The 22,993-nt window shown below is 39.4% G+C and overlaps 1 protein-coding gene across 4 annotated transcripts in view; it reads left to right on the top strand.

Moving 5' to 3' along the window:
* LOC131371192 (receptor-type tyrosine-protein phosphatase mu-like) overlaps positions 1–22,993 on the top strand; it is a 209,321-nt gene that overhangs the window by 58,696 nt on the left and 127,632 nt on the right. For all 4 annotated transcript variants that reach the window (XM_058419037.1, XM_058419040.1, XM_058419039.1 and 1 more), the window contains exons 3-4: positions 11,349–11,623; positions 19,186–19,264. In XM_058419037.1, the coding sequence (XP_058275020.1) occupies positions 11,349–11,623; positions 19,186–19,264 (354 nt within the window). The remainder of the gene's footprint in view (positions 1–11,348; positions 11,624–19,185; positions 19,265–22,993) is intronic.

Here is a 22,993-nt window from a genome sequence, read left to right as displayed (position 1 = left end):
TAAAAAAAAACAGTCCTACAAAAACATTTTCCTGTCTTTTTGTTTGTCACTAATTCTTGTTAAGAGCAGCACTGTGATTCCAGGGGAACTATATTTCATTCTTATTGTTAAACCTGCCTGTGATGAGAGCAATAACTTGACTAATTTGTTTACTGCTTGTGCCAGCAAAGCCCAATCTATGAAGGAGGTAGCTTTGAGTCTATATGCAAAGATGGATCCATGGATTCAGTATTCAGAAACAAACTTTCAGCATTTCTAAGATTTACACTTGTTTATGAATCTCATGTAATTACAGATTTGTGATAAAAAACAAATGAAATTTATGAGGATCTAATAATATTGTGACTTTGATCTGGCCAGTTAGCTCGAAGTCTGTATTCAAGTTCACTAAATTCTCTATGAAGCTATAAAAATATTCCTGATCTATGTATAAGTGAGTGGATGAATAGTGAAAATATGAGTTACAGAGACCTTTCTTTCTGTGAAAGAAATGCATCATCAGTGTTATCCCCCCCCCTCTCATTTTTCCATTACAAAGGACCAAGAGTGGAGTGGGAGAAAGTTCTGGAGAAGCCTGAGGGAAAATTGAGTTCCTCACGTCGCCTGCCTAACCTCACAGTGAGAGTATTTTTGATTGGTGGCAAAATGTGAGAATAGCCTTGTCTTCATTGACATTTCCGAGCGGCTAGCAAGCTTTTCCCCGGGTGTGACCTCTCTCAGTTTTATTAATAAATGAGACCTGGAGGTTTTGGGTCTAAAGAGTGTCCCTTCATCTTGATTTCCAACCTCATAATGATTTTCACAGGGTTCAGGACCTGAACTGGAGAGAAATAATGAGTGTCAGTCATTACTGCAAATTATATCTTTCATTTCACCCATGGCTGAAGCCACAATGACCCTAAATATTCCCAACATCCAAACCTATAGACTCTAATGATTATTGATTTGGCAGACAGTTTGGTGTTAGTGCCATGCAATAAATCAGGCGACACCTTTTGGCAAATATTTCTCCAGAATGCAGAATATTTTTCCCCCTATTCAGCAATGTGGTGATGAAAAATGAAAGAGAATTGTTTCTCCCCAGAGCTGAGTTTGATCAATATATCCTGTTTGGTTTTAATTATTCATTCCATTCTCAGCTTTTTCCATTGTGTACTTCGTATTGTTGTGAATTATTGTTTTGAAATCAGGATACTGTTTTCAAAGTAATAAATAAGAGAAAAAGATATAAAGAGATCTATAAGAGAAATTACAAAAAAATCCATTTGGAGCACTCAAGAGAGTGGAAATTGAGCTTGAAATAAACTGAAAGAACTATTCTAAGATAAGAAACAGAGCCTAAAATTAGATTCATGGTGGTCGTGGGCAATTTGCCCCTCTTCAGCCAAATACTTCTTTGTCATTGACTGGTGTATTGCCATTTTTTTTTTTTTTCAGAATTCAATCCAACCTGACAGACAGTGAAGTGCATGCCACAAATACTGTGAAACCAATTTAAAGCTGACATTATAATAAGGATAAGGGGAGTTAGATGCTAAAGTCAGGCAAGTGGACACAAAAGGCAGAGGTTGAGTTCATATTTGTGGTTACACTAAGCTAGAAGATGCTGAATTATTGACCAAATTGGAACCAAAATCAATATTCATTAGGGGAGTTTGTGTTCTAGAGGCTGTGCATGCTGACATTAAGGAAAACAGAATCCTCTAGCAAGCAAGGCTTGGACCTCTGGGCTTCAGGTGGCATTCCACATGGGGCACACCAGACGAAAATTCCATCAAATGCATGTTCAGGCACTTTTACTAAAGTAGATGTACTCTGGAGATCTAAACACAGCCCTTAAACAAGCAAGGAACCTCAGGGCTTCAGGAGACAAGGTTGATTCTTTTGGAGACACACCAGTAGAAAATCACACCAAAGGCATGCTCAGATACACTTTTACCAAGGGAGATTCAAACAGGATCCAAAATAATATGATGGAAGCTGGAGATCCAAACAGGATCACCTGTTAGCAAGCAAGTCTTGGACCTCAGGGCCTCAGGAGGAAAGGCAGATTCAAAAGGAGGCACACCAGAAGAAAATTCAACCTAAGGCATGTTCAGACACACTTACAGCAAAGAAGATGGACTCTGGAGAAACACACAGGTCCCTTAAATAATCTTGCGGCTCAGGGGACAAGGATGGTTGTACAGGAAATACACCAGTGGAAAACCCCACCAAAGGGATGCTCAGATACACTTTTACCAAAAAGATGGGCTTTGGAGATCCAAACAGGGTCAATACAATGAAATCTGATGATCCAAACAAGTCCCTCATCAGAAGGCAAAGCTGATTCTACAGGAGTATGACATTTAGGACATGTTAAGATACACCTTTAGCAAAGCACACAGGCTTAGTAGCATCAATACAAAGACTGTATTGTGAAACGAAACAAGGTGCAAGTTCTAGCACAGGTTGTTTTAGGGTTTTACCTGTTTTCATTGTTTTTGTAGGCATGTTTCTGTGTGATGTTGACGACTAAATAGCCCCTACCTACTGAATTACAAGAAGTTGAGATATTGAGGAATGATAGCCTGGACTTATATAAGGGTTAATATGGTTTTTCGGCTCTCCGTGTTGGAAATCCCTTTTGGAGCTGGTCTGAGTTTCTTACTGCAATATTGGTAGAAATCACAAAAATGAGTCACAGCTCGGTCTTCAACCGCCTTACAGATGGCACACCAAATATGCTGTAAATGCTTGGTCAAGGATTTCATTTTGAAGCTCGGAAACTTCGTAACAGAACTAGCTGTATTTGATGTGGGTTTCCTTTCAAATATTTCTTTCAAATCTACAAAAAAAAATAAAATTATCCTAAATCTTTCTGTGAGAAATATAGAAAGGGTCTCTGTTAACATAGATAGGCAGTGATTTTATTTTTATTTTTATTTTATTTTTTGGTGTAGTTATATGTATATTTCTTTTCTTCTTATTTTTTTTTTAATTTTGGATATTCAAGGTTTTTTTTTTCTTTTCAGCCAACACTGACGGTATCATATGACATCCTGCGTATTGTCTGTAAACAATCTAAAGCCCTTTGTCATCTAAAATAAACTCTCCCTGTTGTTTTATTGAAGGTTAACTCAAAAGAGTCGAGTGTTCGCTTTTTGTTAGCTGGATAAAAGTTTCTTCTTCCTTCTCCATGACATCATTTTTGTCTCTGGGAAATGTAAATAGACACGATAGGACAAGAGTGGACATGACACCATTCCTGTAAATTACAACCTTTGCTGACTTTCCGGGCCGCTTTTTGTGGCATAATCAGTTCCACGTTTGATTATACCCTAGCACCAGAAACGCACCTGTCTGATGTTTTATTCAAATTGCAGCCTGAAATATGCATTTCCCCAAAAATCAGGCTTTCTTGTTTGTCACAGTGACTGAGCAGAGAAATAGACATGTATTTGCTGAGAGCAAACTATATCAGTCATGTCAGTCACTTCAGCGTGCAATGAATTGTTTTAATATGAGGAAATATTTGATATAAATCTGCACAAGAGAGTTCAGGTCTATCTTGTTCTGTGACTTGCTTTTTAAAAACTCCAGTTTCAGTTTACATTTAATGAGATTTTTTCTTCCTGTGCTGTTTTGCATGATGCTCATGAACAAGTTCGCGTGTTCAAAAGGCTTTTTTAAGCGCATGTTTTTAATTAGCTGTGACATTAGTCTGACAAGCCCACCCAGCAGTGCAGTCAGATCTTAATGAAGCCTCAGATGCCTTGTTTCCTGAGAACAAAAAAAAACAAAAAAACCTCCAGCATCACCCCCGCAGCATGCCGAGTGTGCGCAGGTCTGCAGCAGGGGCCAATGGGTAAATTAGCGTAACCATGGCAGGCCACAGGTAATGGTCACACCTTGTCAGAGCTGCTGGGGCTTCGACAAGCACATGGTCTTAAGCACTGACATTACACAGGATGTCTGCTCCACTATGTTTTACCTTCGAATAAGAGCTGTGTTTAGTAGTCTAGGCAAAGCTATTTATTCATTCGTATGTATTCAATAAGCTCACAGAAAAATTATTATTTGTATTGTTTGGACCTCGACGGTCAAAATTATTAACGGTGTCTTTCAGCGCACATGATTCTTATGTCCGAAGGTCAGAATTCACTCCCTTGTAGCAGCCATTTTGCATTTAAATTTTGTTCAGTTGCTTTTATGTGAGCATCCTGTCCTTTATGATGTGCTTCATGAGGGATATATATATATATATATATATATATATATATATATATATATATATATATATATATATATACCAGGATGGGCAAATCACCAGCCAGGGTACCCAGGACAAAAAGAATTATGTGTCACACCTAATAGTTTTCCATTTTATTCATAGCTGCACTGCAGACAAAAGGCTCCATAGGTTTGCTGTTTTCTCCAGCAAACAGAGAAAGAAATAACCGACTCTGTTGACTTTCGCAAAACAGTGTTGGTATGTATATTAAAACAAAACGTGCAGTAACTACAGCTTCATTGTGAATCCTACACACTACACACGTTACCTTTTGCTAGTTGGATTAATTAACTCGCATGGCTGACAGTCCAACTGTTAATATAACAGGTAGTTATGTTGTACTGCATGCCAAATAAACCTATATAATATATTTTATATGAGTTCTGATACATCAGACACTCTCTAATTTCACTTTCATTGGCTGAATCCTCCCTACCCTTGAATTCCTATATGTTTTTGTGTCTCTGTGATTGCACAAGCCTGCCGTCCTCAACCAGATGCGTTGAAACAAGGACTTGTTACTCAGTTTGATCATGTTAAATAACTCTGAAGTGAAAGTCTAAGTCTGATCACAGACCGAAATTTTCATTGCATGATTGGATCTAAAAGGCAAAGCAGGCATAAGGCTCATCTGGGTTTATTTCATGAAGAAGTGCTAGAAATGATAATATCCTAGCGTTCCATTTTTTTTTTTTTTCCAACCTAATTTGTATAAGAATCCGACGTTTTTTTCTTATTCCACTGCAAGGTCAGATTGCTATGTGCCACAGATTGCACTTGATTATCTTACGTTTGAGCACAAAAGCATTCGGAAGGCTTCAGATCAGACGGAGTATCTCTCGTGCTCTGCGGTGCTGCATTACAATCCGAAGTGCTGCTGATCTGATAATAAAGTCATTCTGTCCAATGCCCAAGACACTGGACTGAGTACTGTGGTCTTTATGAAACCACTCCAACACACCTGCTGTGGCCAAGCAAGTGAGAGCTCGCTGCTTTTATTGGCTCCTGAGCATACCATTGTTAGGGAGAAGAAGTAAAAAAAAAAAAAAAAGAAAAAAAGGTGGGAGGAGGGTGGAAAGACTGAAAGAGAAATGTATTATTTTGCTAAATGCATTATATTGAATTGCTAGCCAATTTGTTACTAAAATGATGTACCTAAAAAAAATGAATTAGCAGATCCATGTGCTTCTATAAATGTACTTTTGTGGTTTGTAGAGTAGAAGAGGCCACAGGCTGAGTTTCCATTATATTAGCTATACAGATTTAGGAACTGGCAATTCAGTGTACTCCAGATCTGATCCAGAATTATAGTCTGCTGTGTGAGGGGGTGGTTAATCATCCAAGCCAACAGTGACGACTGTGAGGTTTTCCTAATTGACTTGGACTTATTGGTGTTTGTACTTAATCTTACACTATATGGTAAATAATGTCACACCCATTCATGCTTTCTGAACATCCCATTATAATTTCTTGCTGCTTTTTACCACATTTTTTGAGGTGTGGCTGTGGGGAGCTGGGCTCATTCCACCTCAAGAGCATTACTGAGATGTCGGATTAGATGGCTTGGTGCGCAGATGGAATTACATTTTATTCCAAAGGTGTTCAGTCAGGGCTCTGTGCAGGTCACTCGAGTTCTTCCACTCCAACCTTCGCAAACCATGTCTTCTTTGTGCACAGGGGTATTGTTATACTGGAACAGGTTGAAGAGAAATCTGAAATCTACAGCATGCAGAGGCTTTTTCTATATAACTTTGTAGCAACTGTTTAAGGAAGAACCACATATAGGTGTGATGGTCGGATCTGAATGTCCACGTACTCTTATTTTTATTTTAATTTTATGTAGAAATAGTGTTGTTACTTTTTCTTTTAGAAAACATAGTCTAATCATTGGCATAGTGCACAAATTAAGCCAAACAGTAGAGAAAAGGCTTGGCTTAGAAAAGGATTCAGTGGTTTTCAGTCTCTTTCATTTGGACTCAATCTTGACTTGGCCTCGACCCCATTAAGATTTTTCTCGACCGGACCTCGGATAGTCCCGATACTGGACCTGACAGCTGTGGTTTTGACTACAGCCCTAGTTAAAACTCTATTATTCAAACCCAAAACAACACCAAACTTACAGTTGTGTAACAGGCCATCTGTCCTTTTTGTGTAATTTGTACCAGGATTGAATAACGTGTGATTAGTCTGTAGCTACTTTTTTTTTTTTGTTTTCACCTCCAGAGGCAATTTAGGGGAAATGGGTGATATCAGATAGCACGTAATCCACTTTCACCTTCATCACACCCACAGTTATATTACACATGTGCCTTCTCAGTCAGATAAAATCTAGAATTAATTATCTGACATGACTATCAGTGAAGCTGCACGAATCTTATGACTATTTTCATAGCATTCAGTTTCTCTTATTTCTCTTATAACCATTAAAACCCAAAATATAAGTCATTTGTACCAATGTGATGTTGCTGTAAGAATTGAAAGTGTATATTGATGTCTTTTTGTCTTTGAAAGACAAGGGGGTTTAACCTTACAAGCCCATTTACATCAGTTTTTTTTACATTTCACATCAATTCCTTCCTCACTTCCTCACTGCCAGCTTCCTCACTCACATTTCCTTGCCTTTTGATCGTCCTGACATGTTGCTCTAATCTACTTTATTACTAGTCCCAACTATCTAGTGCCTTTGCTTGTTTGTACACTATCACTGCCATTGCTAAGCCTCTGGCTTATCGAACATCTCAGTCATATGTTATCGACCCGTACTTTTTCTCGGCACCCTCAGCTCTCGCTCTCTTCCTTTCCCTTTTGATCTTGATGCTTCAATATCATTCCCCCTTTCATGGTTCGGCCTCCATGCATGGACGCTGGTCTGTCTTTTTCCGGACATAGTCTCCGAGCAAAAGATCTCACATGCAACTTATTCGCAGCACCTTCTGCATGACGAATATCAGCATTCTGTCAGAAGCACAGTAGGTCAGTACATGTCATTTCTGTTTGGCTGGGGATTGCAGTAGGTGTCATGGCAACATGACGGTTAAAAAATAACTCCATAAACTTGTTTATTATGTTTAGTGTCTTGTAAGTAATAACTGTTTGTCACAGTCTTGCTTTATGCAGAAAGTCTGCGAAGAAGACCGCAGAATAATACGGATGAACGAGCTGCTGAAATGTACAGTAAAGAAGATATACTTTAGGCTCATTTCATGAGACTTCGATGCATTGTTCGCTTGCGACCGAACGCTGATATTTGTCGTATACAAGGTGCTGAAAAATAAATTGTACGTAATTTTTTTCTTGTCGGAATTGGTCGCTTTCCCATGCCATTTTATCAGCCTCTATAACCTGTCGTCTCCCATAATCGTGTCAAAGCCTGTTGTGCACAGAGGGTGTAGTATGTGTAGGTGTTTTTGCGTGTATTTTATATCTGCACGCCTGTGTGAAGGTAGTATATAAATCACAATATAATGACAATATCAATCTCTACTGTCATTTTGCACTGGCGTGGGTATTTTTCTGAACCCAGAGCGATAAAAGAATAAACAAACGTCACGCCAATAAGGCCACATCACTCACACAAACACAAACACAAACACAGTAATGACTCAAAAGTCATTTCCATCACAGCGTGTGGTCAGCACGATACCCACTCAGCAATTCAGCTCTGCCGTGAGTCAAGTGCCACCTCAGTGAACAAATGGAGACATAGCGTGTACACGTGTGCTTGTGTTTTTCTCCCAACTACGATATATAACCAGTGGAGCAGATCACACCTGCGTAAGTGTGACAGCAGCGTGGTCAGTTTTCTGCTTGTGACTAATTAGGACATTAAATGGTAATCAAGCACGAGCGTTACTGATGTAAAGCTCCGGAGGAGGCGTGTACGGTGAGAGTAGAACGCTTATTAGACAAACAGACATGAAAAAGGATCTCTTTTTTTTTCATTTTCAACCCAAATCTACACCCCTCTTCCTCGTTCCAAACACCTCCTCCTCTCACCGTCTGTTCTGCTCAGGGTGTAAACATGAGCGATGAGGTGCTAGTAGTGTGGATCTGTGGACAGATGGAGCAGTAAAGCACATGTGTGAACTGATAGTCCTCTGTAGTGTTTTTCTGCCTATGTAAATATACATTATGGCTATTTTTAAGCATAGTTTGGGTTGCACTTGACACCTCCATAAGCCTTTTTGACAATTAACATAAATTATTATCAACATTTAGGCTTATTTTTTAAATCTTGTGTAAAATTGACATAACACCTGAGTAATGTGAGATTTTTGTTGCTGTGAGGCTTCGTCATGACATTCTCATGTGCTTCTCATATATCAAACCTAAAAATACACCGATCGGGCAAAGCATTATGACCACCTGCCTAATATTGTGTTGGTCCCCCTTTTGCTGCCAAAACAGCCCTGACCTGTGCCTTCGCTCCCCCATCAATGAGCCTTGGCCGCCCATGACCCTGTCACCGGTTCACCACTGTTCCTTCCTTGGACCACTTTTGATAGATACTGACCACTGCAGACCGGGAACACCCCACAAGAGCTGCAGTTTTGGAGATGCTCTGATCCAGTGGTCTAGCCATCACAATTTGGCCCTTCGTCAAACTCGCTCAAATCCTTACGCTTGTCCATTTTTCCTGCTTCTAACACATCAACTTTGAGGACAAAATGTTCACTTGCTGCCTAATATATCCCACCCACTAACAGGTGAGGAGATCATCAGTGTTATTCACTTCACCGGTCATAATGTTATGCCTGATCAGTGTATATCTGACACTGAAATAAGCATTAATAAATTCTCACGAGAGGAAATACGAAACTCTTCACCTAAGGTCCTGAGCATGATATAACTCTGTAATAACAGATCTATGGCATAGTCATAACCAATAGTATGTTATAAAGTATTATATTATATTCAGTGCTGTTGAATTCTCAAACCTGATCGGTCAGAATGGTTCTCCATGGCTAATGCAAATCTCAGGTTTATGTTACAGCACAACTGTCATACATCGTTTCTATAGTAACATCTCATTCACAAGGATTTTTACAACACAATATTTGAATTTACTCGTCATAAACAGATGTTGTCCTTGATGTAGTGAAGTTTTCTGTAAGCAGATGCTTATGGAAGGAGTCTCCAGTACGTATCAGCTTCAGTTCAGCTGAAGTTCCAGTTCATGTGCATCTGCCTGCCTCTCTCTCTCTCTCTCTCTCTCTCTCTCTCTCTCCAGCTCCCGCGCTCTACATCTGTGCCTCTCTCTCTCTCTCTCTCTCTCTCTCTCTCTCTCCAGCTCCTGCGCTCTACATCTGTGCCTCTCTCTCTCTCTCTCTCTCTCTCTCCCCAGCTCCCTCGCTCTACATCTGTGCCGCTCTCTCTCTCTCTTTCTCTTTCTCTCTCTCTCTCTCGCTCAGATTTCTGTCTCTGTATAGGCTACATGTCAGCTACATTCTGCTACATGTCAGAAACATTACAGTGTGGAGCTTTGAAGTCAAATGCTGCAAGTTTCCTCATTATCGCTATGGGTCTGAGAGAGAGAGAGAGAGAAAGAGAGAGAGAGAAGATGGAGAAAGGCTAAATAGGATTTCAGTAGGTGTGAGAGCTGATAGGTGGTGAACTGGTCTGTTCTCTCAAACTATTGTCATTATAATCCCTCCTGCCTGTGCGTTATTGCCTGGAAGTGAGAGACTCGTATTAACCTTTATGCCATCTGATAATTATTAAGGAATCGGTGTCAGAATGTTTTTTTTGTGTGTGTGTGTATGTGTGTGTGTGTGTGTGTATGTGTGTGTGTGTGTGTGTGTGTGGGTGTTTGTGTGTGTGTGTGGGTGTGTGGGTGTTTGTGTGGTGTGCATGTGGGGGGAATTAGAATCACTAGATGAATATAAAGCTAGCTGATCAGTTCTTCTTGTTCTTGTGTAGTGACCGGATCAGCTAGCAGGCTGCCAAGCCACAGCTAAATGTCAGCAATAATACCTTGGATACGTTAACAGTGTGTGTGTGTGTGTGTGTGTGTGTGTCTGTGTGTGTGTGTGAGGAGTATTTCTCAGTGTAATTTACAGTGTGGTATTTCTGTGGAGAGCCATTGTATATTCTGATCTGTCTACAGCTTAGTGCTGTAATGAGATCAGATATATATTAATTAGCCACGCTAATTAAGACGAATTAAGCAGGCGCTTTAATGAAGTGACTCCGCTTTAATCAATTACGAAAGGAAAAAGGCTTTTACCGTGTTGATTAACACATTATAGCGTATGCCATGTGTCTCACAAACCTTATAGTACAATAAGGGGAGGATGAGGAAGGGGGAAAGGTTCAATCTCCTCTCGAGAGGAGTCCTTGTTGTAGGCCTTATCAAGGAAAAAACAAGCGCATACCTTTAAGGGAAATGAATCAACGACAGCATGGTGTGATGACGATACCAAAATGAAGTAGATTATTTATATTACAAGAGTACACCATCGCTAGCAGTCTTTTAATTTGTTAATTTAATATTTAACGGTGTGGAATGATATGATTCGCTCTCGAGCTGAGCGAATTCGACGAAGCTTGTCATGTAACAGAGAAACCACCCTCTGTCAGAAATCTGCAGTGACACTGGAGACTCCTTCCACAAATAAATGTCTCCTTACAGAGATACACGTTTTTAAACCAGTCTCTATGGCTATCCCTGTTAATTAGCTGTTGCTACACAACAGAACAACATATTAGAATGAGAGCGCTGATAGAAACCTTGCTGTCAGCACTACTGTCCAAGCCTCGCTGTTATAAAAATTAATCAACACCTCCTGAATGTCTGTAGTAAATCTTGTTTTCAGATAGAGGTGGGATTGTTTTGTATTTTAGTATGCAGAGCTGTAGCGTTAGTGTTTGATCGTTGTTCCACACTGATGTGTATTTTCTTTTGGCAAAAAAAAGGTGTACAGAAATATTCACACTCATGGCAATCAATCAAAACAGACAGATTTTTACTGTTTACTTATTCTTTAGGAAGTAGGTTGTACTGTTCCACATCCCTTATAGCGTACTGCAAGTGAAACTACAACATTTAATGGTAATAATCACGTTTTTTTGCTAGGTTCTGCCTTCATGATGGTGAACACATCAGGCCGTTTCGCCGGACAGAGAGCCCAGCTGTTGAGCCCTCAGCTTAAAGAGAACGACACACACTGCGTCACCTTTCAGTACCTGGTGTCCGGCAGGGAGGGGGGAAGCCCGGGGCACCTCAATATCTACATCAAAGAGAACAACAGCCCCACTGGTCTGCCCGTGTGGAACACTTCAGGCCCCGTCAGCAGGAGCTGGACCCAAGTGGAACTCGCTATCAGCACCTACTGGCCCAATTTCTACCAGGTGAGGAATAAAACCCTCCAATCTGCTCATTAGTTTCTGTAAATTATCAGTGCTACTATATACTGTATGGTTTCCTTTTTCTCCTCAATATAACATCATGGGAAATTTCACCTCACAGACATTTATCTCTACATGTAGTGATGTACAGTCGGTGGCATGCATCAGTTCGAAAGTGCAAAAAAGGAATAAATCTCCTCACAAACGTCTTATCACCACTGATACATGCTTTAAATCCGTCTATGCCAAGCGTCTGCTGTACAAGTTGTTACTATAGAAACCTGTTAGAATGAGCACATTAAAGTTCAACACCTTGTGCCCAATCAGAGTGGAGAATTCAGCAGCGCCGAGGCAAATTTGTTAATGCTAATTTGTAAGTTAAAGGTAGCTCAGTTTAGTTTAGCTTGTGGGTGTGTAATTAAAATGCAATCTTTTACATTTATATATATATATATATAACAGTCTATGGTTTCATAATCAGCCGTACACCCACACCTCTGAACATGTCATCTATCTGTCCTTTCATCTTCTCCCATGTCTGTATCTCTTTCGGCGTAGCCTTCTTTCACTTCCTCGCTCTCCTACCCTGCTTCACTCTCCCTCTCTCCACCTCTCTCTCACAAAATAATGAAAACCACCCTCCCCTATTATATTAGAAAAAAATTACATTCTCTCCCTGTCTAGTGGTTTATTTTCACGTGTGGCAGGCTACGCTGGGATCCACAGAGAGGAGGCTGATTTCACACATGCCTGCTTATTAGGTGTCCTCTCTCCAGGGTTCGCAGAAAGTCTGGTGTTAATTGGCAGACCAAGACCCCCGCACCTCGCAAAGGAGAGCGCCGCTAAGCCAAATTAGCCCATTAGAACCGGCAGTGGCCGGGCAGACAGATGGGTTCTGATGAGACGTGGCTAGTACACTCATAGCACACAGGCCTCATTAGGAACATGTTCATTTATTGCAAGCCACGTTAGGTTTATAGAGTAGGTATAAAACATGTATAGATGTGGCATTAAAGTGCTGTTTAAATGCAAAGGGTTCTGACTGAATTATTTTGTGCCACGGGTTCTCAGTGGGTGCTGTATGTGTATGTAATAAATTATTTAAGCTGTCTGTAATCCTGTTGAGGCGTAAGGCGAGCTTCATATGTCTTCGGGATGAAAGAAATATTAAAACAATTTTTACCAGCTCACTTAAGAGAGATAAAAAGAGAGACACATTTGTCTGTAATTTGGCAGATATCATGCTTTGATTCAGGAGTTTTTATAGACGGTGATATAATGCAGGAGATGTACACCAGAGGCATGTCATGACAACCAAACTACAAGATATCCGTTCCAGAAACAGAGTAACGAGAGTAATTCTGAAGGAATGATACTCATCAGGACAGCAAGAGACCTGAGGGCTATACATACTACACAGCACAAGTGGACGCTTAATGTGGTTTGATGTCAGGGATTGTGTGCGAGAGCTTAAAGCTATGAGCTCAGGAATGTGAAGTATGTCAGCCATGCACATGTGCGTGGACATATAATCAAGTTATGAATTTGTCACCTCTGTGCATTTGTTGTTGGCAAGGGCTGTGTATGTGTATATGTAATTTGTAGTGCTGTGGCTGTATATGGAGCTAACACCGATGTGGGTGTGGCCTAAACTAAAATAGTGGAAAAACTTGGGGGGAAAAATTCCAGTAGTGTTAGCAAGGCGTGTGAATCTGACAGTTCCTCAACCGCAGCTACATCACTCAATGGTTCATAATTGGTCAAATTGGTTTAAACCCATAGTGTGTTAAATACAATATTCCAAACTTCCCTTCAGGGATCAGTAAACTACATCTATCCATTAGGTTTGTTACAGTTGATGATAGTACAGGGAATCGTCAATGGCTATTGCTTTGGACGATTTAAATGTCTGTCAGAAAACGTGGTGTCTGCAGCTTTAGGAAGAATTTAATCATATTCTGTTTTAATAATAACCTTAATAACCTTTTCAGACATATATATATACACTACCAGTCAAAAGTTTGGACACATCTTCTAATTCCATGGTCTTTCCTGATGTTTATTTCTTTCTACATTGTAAAACAATGCTGAAGGCGGCCGAAATACACAATAATGTCCTTTGAACAGTTGATATTGAGATATGTCTGCTACTGATGCTCTGTAAAGCCTTCATAACGCCTCTAATCTGAGGTGCTGTTAATTGGTGATTTCTGAGGCTGGTGACTCTAAATGAACTTCTCCTCTGCAGCAGAGGTCAGTTTTGGTCTTGCTTTCCTGGGATGGTCTTCATGTGAGCCAGTTTCATCATGGTGCTTGATGGGTTTTGCAAATGCACTTGACAATACTGTTCTTACAAGAACTATTCCAGAACACCTGACCTTCGTGTCTTAAAATAACAACTGACTGTTGTTTTTGTTGTCGTTACGTATGGATTACATAAATCCATGTGTTATTTCATAGTTTTGAAATCTCCAGTATTGTTCTAGAATGTAGAAAATAAATCCCTAAACAAAAAACATTGAGTTAGAAGGTGTGTCTAAACTTTTGACTGGTAGTGTGTACATATATATATATATATATACTGTATGTCTGCTGCTTTTTTGCTATACAAGAAACCTACAATATGTACTATACTAGAAATACTATATCTCTGCTGCTGAGTGCATTTATATAATATTATTTGCATTTTATTATGAGCCTTGGTACAGCTAATAGTTTGTTAGGTTTATTTACAAGCTTCAGTTTTGCAGAACTCCTGACCTTGTTAACGAGTAATTAAGCAAAAAAAAAAAAAGACTAAAAGCAAAACTGGTGATTTCAGCTACAGCTAACACTGAGCATTTCTACTGTAGTGGTCTAACATGTTAACATGTACACCAGATTTTAAATATATTTACACCGATCAGACATAACATTATGACCACCTGCCTTTTGCTGCTAAAACAGCCCTGACCCAACATGCACTGTGTATTCTGACACCTTTCTATCAGAACCAGCATTAACTTCTTCAGTAATTTGAGTAACAGTAGCTCGTCTGTTGGATCGGATCACACAGACCAGCCTTCTCTCCCCATGTGCATCAATGAGCCTTGGCCGTCCATGACCCTGTCACCGGTTCACCACTGTTCCTTCCTTGGACCACTTTTGATAGATACTGACCACTGCAGACCGGGAACACCCCACAAGAGCTGCAGTTTTGGAGATGCTCTGATCCAGTCGTCTAGCCATCACAATTTGGCCCTTGTCAAACTCACTCAAATCCTTATGCTTGTCCATTTTTCCTGCTTCTAGCACATCAACTTTGAGGACAAAATGTTCACTTGCTGTCTAATATATCCCACCCACTAACAGGTGCCATGATGAGGAGATCATCAGTGTTATTCACTTCACCTCTCACTGCTCATAATGTTATGCCTGATCAGTATATATATATATATATATATATATATATATATATATATATATATATATATATATTCCTATTTGCTAAAGCAGTACAGTCTAGTATCCCACATTAAACCACCACAACAAAGGATGAATGAATGAATGCTGTAAATCATTTTCCTGTTAACAAATGTGGTCTTTGTTTGTCCCGCAAGCCTCGTATCTGACTGCTCGCCTTAATTAAACCTTCACTTGCTCGTTTTTTCTTTGCACCCAATCCCAATTCACACCTCTAGTCCCGAACAGATGCCCTGTGAACCTTTTCAGACAATTTTTTTTTTTTTTTCAAAAAGTAGTCTTCCTTTAAGCATCTCTGTATTTATCTGTTCATATTCTGAACAATGTATTCATATTCAGTTAAATCCCTAACATATCAGTAGGTCTGCCATCATAGGCTTGCGAAACTGAGGAACGTTTCTGAGGATTTAGATGAAAAAGTGAAAAAATTTCTGTCCTTATAGGGTTTAGAAGACATGCTTCATCTTTCTCCTCAGTAAGTGAACCATCCTTTTCCGTGTTTTTTAAAAAAAAAAAAAAGCTTCAGCCACAAAGAACAAGCGATGATTTCTGCTAAGTGAATGAAGACAAGAATGGAGACAGTGCTCTCTAGATTTGTACCTAATTAGCAAAGTCAAAGTAATTATAGGTAGCTTTAATTGCACACTATCCCAAGTGATTGTCAGAAGGAAACCACCTGGTGCTTGGGACATTATTTTGTAATTATGGGGTTGATTTGTGCTTTTTCGCAGTCTTCTTCTATTCTAATTAAATTGCAGTCAGGATGCACACCAAAACTTTTAATTGTTTATCCCCAGTATTTTTGTCAAATGGTGATTTTAATTTAGAAAAAAAAAAAAAATGTCTGGATCTGTGTATATTTTTGGTATCGTCACACCACAGCACTACATCAGGATCCAGACCATTTCGTTCCTCTCAGGCAACACAGGCTGTCTCAGACGCCTTCTTCTTTCTCTTTCGGATGCTAATTACAATAAGAAGATAATATAAATGAAAACAGGGCCACGTTTGGGGTTGACTGCCATTTGTTTTAAATAAAATAACACATTCTGCACGGGCTGGCTGTTACACTTTGTGTCTAAGTGAGTGGCGCAGTCTTAATTTTCTCTGAGCTATGTTATAATGACAGTGTCAGACAGTAACCAAAGGCCACTGGCTTTCCAAACCTCATTAGAGAAAGAAGGGATATAATTAGGTAGGGGTGTAAAGATGCATCATGACACGATGCATCACAATGTGCATAGTTGAGTTGTGCGATTCACATCAGCATCATATTCATCCTGAATCGATTGCAGCACAATTGTTTGAACTACAGATTTCAAGTTGATATGTAGAGAGAGAACACTGAACATTTTAGCCGATTGTGTCAAAATGACACTGCTACAAAGCTTCAGCTCATCATTTTCCCCAGGATTTATTTATTTACACGTGAAACATTAATTATACATGAATAAAATAACTCAATATTTTTTTTTTTATTACAGTCATTATTTTTCGTTATCTATAATTCAGGATTAAAAACCAGAATTTTTTCAGTCAGACTTTTTCCGAATCACTGAACCAGGAATCGAATTTAAGACCGTATCATGATTTGAATCGTGACTAGAGTGTATCGTTACACCGCTATAATTACGGTCTTATGACAGGATTTATGGAGTATCTAACGGATATTCCTGACCTCGGGAATTGCGGCATGATACTATGAAAAAAAGTAATAAAGTCTTATAAGATCTAGTAGTGACAAGAGGAAGAAACCATGAGATGAACCAGACTGGAAAAGGAAACCCATCTTCTTCTAGGTGACACCAAATAAATTATTACCCTTCTATAAAATTTTTTTTACTGTAAAGAAAAACAGTACTAAAGTGAAGAAATGATGTTCAGTATGAGCGTACTGGGAATAAGTATTCACGTGGGATCATCCACAACCGTAAAAAATTAAGTTCAAGCACTAGTGTTTTCTTCTTGAACATGATTTGCTTTATTCTTTTTATATGATGTGTCAAAAGCCTGTTCCTTCCCCCTCTCTCTCTCTCTCTCTCTCTCTCTCTCTCCAACCTCTTCCCATACAGCATTTGCAATTCTTTTGCAAACTAAATAAAATAGCATAGGTAACCATTATCTCTTTTCAGTGACTTTGTAACCTTTTCAAGTATTTCCCTCTGGTGGTTAAAATATGCTCCTGGAGTCACAGGAGTCGTCATTAGAAGATAGCTAGCGACTCTACAGTAAGGTGCATGCATTAAATATCAGTTTTTCCCCCCACCATCTTTATGATGACAGCTCTTTGCAACCAAGTAGAGTGACCGGCTTTCAAACCTGGACTTTTCTTGAAATATTGTGTTTTTGGATCATAACCATATACAGTGGAACCTCGGCATACAAATTTAATTCGTTCTGGAGGCGAGTTCTTAAGGTGAAAATTTGTATTGCGAAACGAATTTTCCTTTAAGAAATAATGTACATGCAGGTAATCCGTTCCGGCCACACAAAAATATTACCAGTGTTACCAATACGAAGCGTATGCAAACTTACAAAGCACTGACCCAAGCCAAGCATTCCGTGTCAAGGCTTATTCCCAATATTACCAATTTCCAACGGTCAAGGCTCCTCACAGGAAGTCGTGCCACCGAGCGTGGGCTAAAAATTGAACAGACCACCCACGCCACCAATCTGTCAACAACAACAAAAAAAAAAACGCCCGAAAAATCACGTAGCTTTTTGAAGGCAACGTTGGTATCGTGGGTTAACTCTTTCAAAGCAGCTTTCGCTGACTGAAAAAATTCGTAAATTTTACGTTGGCTTCGCTTGAAGTTTTGAACAACTCCAGGACGTTTCGCGCAACTTAGCCGATGTACGGTTTGCTTCGTTCACATGCCGATGAAAATTTCAATTCTCAAGGTGAACATTTGTAAGGGAGGGCGAGGAACTGAACATTTCTTCAGTATGCCGAGGTTCCACTGTAACATATTATTTGTAAATCGGCAAGTAAAAGAACATTTCAAGAGGCCAGGATTCATTTCCGCCATGTATCTGTCATGTCCATGATTCATTTATACCACAAGAAGCCAAAATACATTCTAAATGCTGTCCAATTAGATTAGATTAGATTAGATTAGATTTGACTTTATTGTCATTAAGCAGAGTACAAGAACAATGCAGTAAGCAGTCCACAATGTTTTGTAAGGGTTATGTTAAGGCGGGATTTATGACCTGGAAACCATTTGAAACAGGAACAGTCCAATACGTTTATGGTCCAAAGAAAGAGATCAAGTGCATGGTTCAGCTTGTGGGTGTATATTTAAAAAGAGCAGGGAGATATGTGAGCATGCTGCGGGTCACTCCATGAGGAGTAGCCGGGTTTCACCACACCCAGAGAATATGAAGCATGTCTGCTATTCCGTTTTCTTCAGCAGCGTGTTTCTGGCTTCTTCTACTTCCTGCTTCTCTTGTTATTCTTCTAGCATTTGTGTAGTTCTAGCTGTGGACAGTATGTGTTAAGAATAATTCTCAATTTTCATTCTTAACCGCCTTTCTCTTTGTCGCTTTAATGGTAAAAACAATTATGAATGCATAAAATGCATACACTTGCAAATGCGAAAATAGCTCTTGTCAATATACGCATGTGTGCCGTGCCACATGTTTTCTTTATGGGCAGCTGTGTGTTTAATTTTAGCCGTTCTCTGAATTAGCCTCGACTCCCTGTGTCTTATAGGAATGCCCTTAAACAATTTGGCCGAGGTCCACAGGATAAAGATCTTGTTTTATAGGATTAGCTCGTGGAGACACTCCGATAAGCCTCCAGACAATAAACGATGCAGTAAAGCGGACAAAGTTGACTCTTTCCCAGTAACAGCAAGTGATCTTCAAATCTAATGCATAATCATCTAATCGTGGGTTTTAGTGCAATAGCCCTGGCTAAACTGTATCTCTAGTGTCCTTCTGAAATAGAAGCCCTGCTGATTTGACACTACTGGTCATGTTTAAGCTGCTCTCTGTGTCAGCCCCTAGGGGGACATTGCCTCATTGCTTGTATGTGTGTGACATTTTAAAGGTGTATGCATTTATCACTGTGGTTATGGGCTTTTCTCTTTCCTCTGCAGATCATTTTTGAAGCTGTGACCTCAGGCCAGCGTGGTCTGATGGCCATCAAGGATGTCGTCGTCCAGGGCCATCAGTGCAGTAAGGCCAAATCTTTCACTGTAACACACACCACACACACACACACACACACACACACGCCTGCTCATTTATGCAGTTATCCCATCAGCCAACCATGTGTCAGCAGCGTAATGCATAAATTCATGTAGATTCAAGTCTTCAGTTAGTGCACACATCAGACATCAGAGTGTGATCTCGGTGACTTTAACCATGCCAGATTGGCTGGTTTGAGTAGTTCAGAAACTGCTCATATTCTGGGATTTTCACCTCCAACAGTCTGAAGACCACTTCAGGATTCTTTCCTGTCTGCCAAGAACTAGAATCTGAGGCTGCTGAAAATAATTGTTCAGCTGTTTGGTGAGACTGTGTTCATGATAGCTAAAGATCCTTGTTCTTGGATGACATGAGTGGTCTTCTACTGTTCCAAGTAAGTAGCCTTTATTTGTCACATATACATTACTGCATAGTGAAATCCCATCCTTGGAGGGTTGGGGTCAGAGCACAAAGTTCACCTGGGGGTGGTCTAGGAGCCTTGCTCAAAGGCCCAATGGTGGCAGGTTGGCAGTGCTGGGGCTTGAACCAACAATCTTGCAACCAACAACCTATAGCCTTAACTACTTGAGCTACCACTGCCCCGTTATAGCTCATCCACTTCAGTGTTTGACATGTTGTATGTTCTAAGATGCTTTTCTGCTTACCGAGGTTGTAAAGACAGATTATTTGAGTTCCTACAGACTTCCTGTCAGCTCAGACCAGTTTGCTCATTCTCCTCTGATCTCTCTCTTCAACAAAGCTCTGTGTAAACTCTAGAGACTGTTGTTTTCGAAAATCCCAAGAGATTTATGAAAAGCTCAGACCTCAAGATACTCAAATCTGGCACCGATAACCATATCATCAGACTTTCTCTCCATTCTGATGTTTGACGTTAAGCTCTCGACCTGTAACTGCATGATGCTGGTGCCACATGATTGGCTGATTGAGTAACGGCATGAAAGAGTGAAAAGTGAGTTTATGGTTAACATCAATTAGTCTTTCTTCTCACACCTAGAAAAGATCAGTGTAGTCTGTAGAGCTCCACAAATACGGAACAAAGGCGAACTAGAATCCAGAACACATGGCCATAAATAAAACAGAGCTGAAGCACGTTGCGTGCTTGAGAGCCGAATTCGTGACATAACCTCAGCAATGAACTTCAGCATTAATAAATTGTCTGCGAGTAACGTTAACACATTGTTAACAACGGTAACACGTTATTTTAGATTAAAGTATGTCACAAAATATGGTGACACTCTCCCTTATTAGTGATGACATTTTCAAATTTCCATGAAGCCCCACATAGCAGACAGCGCTGTGTAACTAAGCAATAAAAATCCCTTTGACTCTTTATCATTGTCTCTGTATTACTGTGCGCTAAAAAAAAAAGAATAATAATAATAATTCTTTTAAAATCTGATGGAAAAACTTTGTCAGGCAAGGCACTTGTACTGCTGTAGAAGCTTTTGCTTGACATTTAAAAAAATGTGACATTCTTTTTAATGTCACAGGCTGATCATTAGTATGCCGTCTAAAAATCAACAGAATAAATTCTAGGCTATTTAAAAATATATATTTAGCATATTTTCAAATCATAAAAATGTTCAGGAATCAAGGGTCAACATAGGTCAAAATTTAAACACTATGCTACAGTCAACATATTTTTAGAATTCTTTATTTTTAGAAAAAATAACTTAATTCAAATATATACGCCGTTTCCATGTGAATGAATAGAGTTTCATGATCGTGTTTATTTTTGCACAACCAACCTGAATGAATCATGTACAGTGGAACTCTCTTATGAAATTTCGCCTTAAGAATTGAAATTTTTGCAAGAAACATCCGGGAGTCGTTCAGAACTTATTTGCGTCAGTGGAAAGCCAAGCGAAGCCAACCAAAGAGAGTTTACGAATTTAATCAGCAAAAGCTGTTTCGAAAGAGTCAACCCACGATACCGACGTTGCCTGTGGCACGCGTTCAAAAGCTACGTGATTTTTCGACTCATTGTTTATGCTGACAGATTGGTGGCGTGGGCGGTCTGTTCTATTTTTAGCCCAAGCTTGGTGGCATGACCTCCTATAAGGAGCCTTGACCATTGGAAATTGGTAACATTGGTAATATTTCTGGGTGGCTGGAACGGATTATCCGCATTTCCATTATTTCCTATGTTTATTAAATTAAACTCAACATAAGCACCGAAATCACTGTACAAACAACCAATATGCTTCGATGGAGAATGTAATATTCTTCTAAACTATGCAGAACATTTTCTCTTGAATATGGATTCCTTGTTTTCAGTGAATACAGGTTAATTAAGGTCCTGTTATTTGTTTAATAAAGCTCAAATTAATTCACTATGTATTAGTCTTTATTCATCAGCACCTGTGTTGCTGCGTAACCAGACGGCCGTTAGGTGAAAACGAGCAATTATTCCATTATTAGTTGAGATAATATAATAAAAAAACTTTTTTATTCAAACGTCTTTCCACAAAACAATTGAGCAAAAATTATTAGCCTAAATGGCTTCAAGGTAGCGTCGCTTGACAGTTTCTTTAAAAACGAATAAAAGCTGGCTGAATAAGTCAGTAAGTTTTATTAACTCCTCCAGATTCTAAAGTAGAATTCATGAAGTTCATTTTAGACTCATATATTTTGTTCTTAAGGAGGCTGTTTGCTCAGTTTGCTTAAATATATGCTATGCTAAAGTAGAATTTAGCTTAAAAAATAAAGTCTAATTCTACTGCCTTAGGGTCTAACATGGAAAATTAATTCTAATGAAATGTGAATGAAGCTTAATACAGTACATGCTCAATAATTTGGATAACAAGGCTGTAATAAAGAGTTTATTAAGAACAATCACAACTAATAACAATAATGCGATTATCAGACATCTTCAATCATTACATCATCAGAACTTATTGTAAAATAAGGACCTTAATTAACATTTTATACATGTTTTGTAAAATAAAGTGTTAGCAATTTAACTCGGCAGGTTAATTAACAGCTTCCTGGTGATTAATTGGCAGAAAGCCGAAAGCTCAATACCGGATTCCATCGTTTACACCCAGGGACCTGCACTCTCTGAGTATTAGCATTAAATAAAATGCTGTAATTGAATTTATGCTAATTTATGTTTGTGGACTTTTTAAGTCATTAATGAACTCAACATTTAATGCAGATGCTGATGTTGTTATTCAGTTAACATTCAAACAAGCAACAACAGATAAGGTTTTATTCATTTATTACATTTATTAAAGGTGTTCCAGCAAAGACATAAGGCAATGGAGAATACACAGACCAGGCATAACATTATGACCACCGGCCTAATATTGTGTCGGTCCCTCTTCTGCTGCCAAAATAGCCCTGACTGTCAAGGCTTGGACTCCACTAGATCCCTGAAGGTGTGCTGTAGTATCTGGCACCAAGATGTTAGCAGCAGTCCTGTAAGTTGTGAGGTGGGCCCCATGGACTTAATGGCAATTTACAGGACTTAAAGGATACTTTTGATAGATACTGACCACTGCAGACCGGGAACACCCCACAAGAGCTGCAGTTTTGGAGATGCTCTGATCCAGTGGTCTCACCATCACAATTTGGTCCTTGTCAAACTCACTCAAATCCTTACGCTTGTCCATTTTTCCTGCTTCTAACATCAACTTTAAGGACAAAATGTTGATTTGCTACCTAATATATCCCACCCACTAACAGGTGCCATGA

This window comes from Hemibagrus wyckioides, linkage group LG20 (assembly GCF_019097595.1).
Source record: "Hemibagrus wyckioides isolate EC202008001 linkage group LG20, SWU_Hwy_1.0, whole genome shotgun sequence".
NCBI lineage: Eukaryota > Metazoa > Chordata > Actinopteri > Siluriformes > Bagridae > Hemibagrus > Hemibagrus wyckioides.
This window is presented reverse-complemented; position numbering and strand designations above follow the sequence as displayed.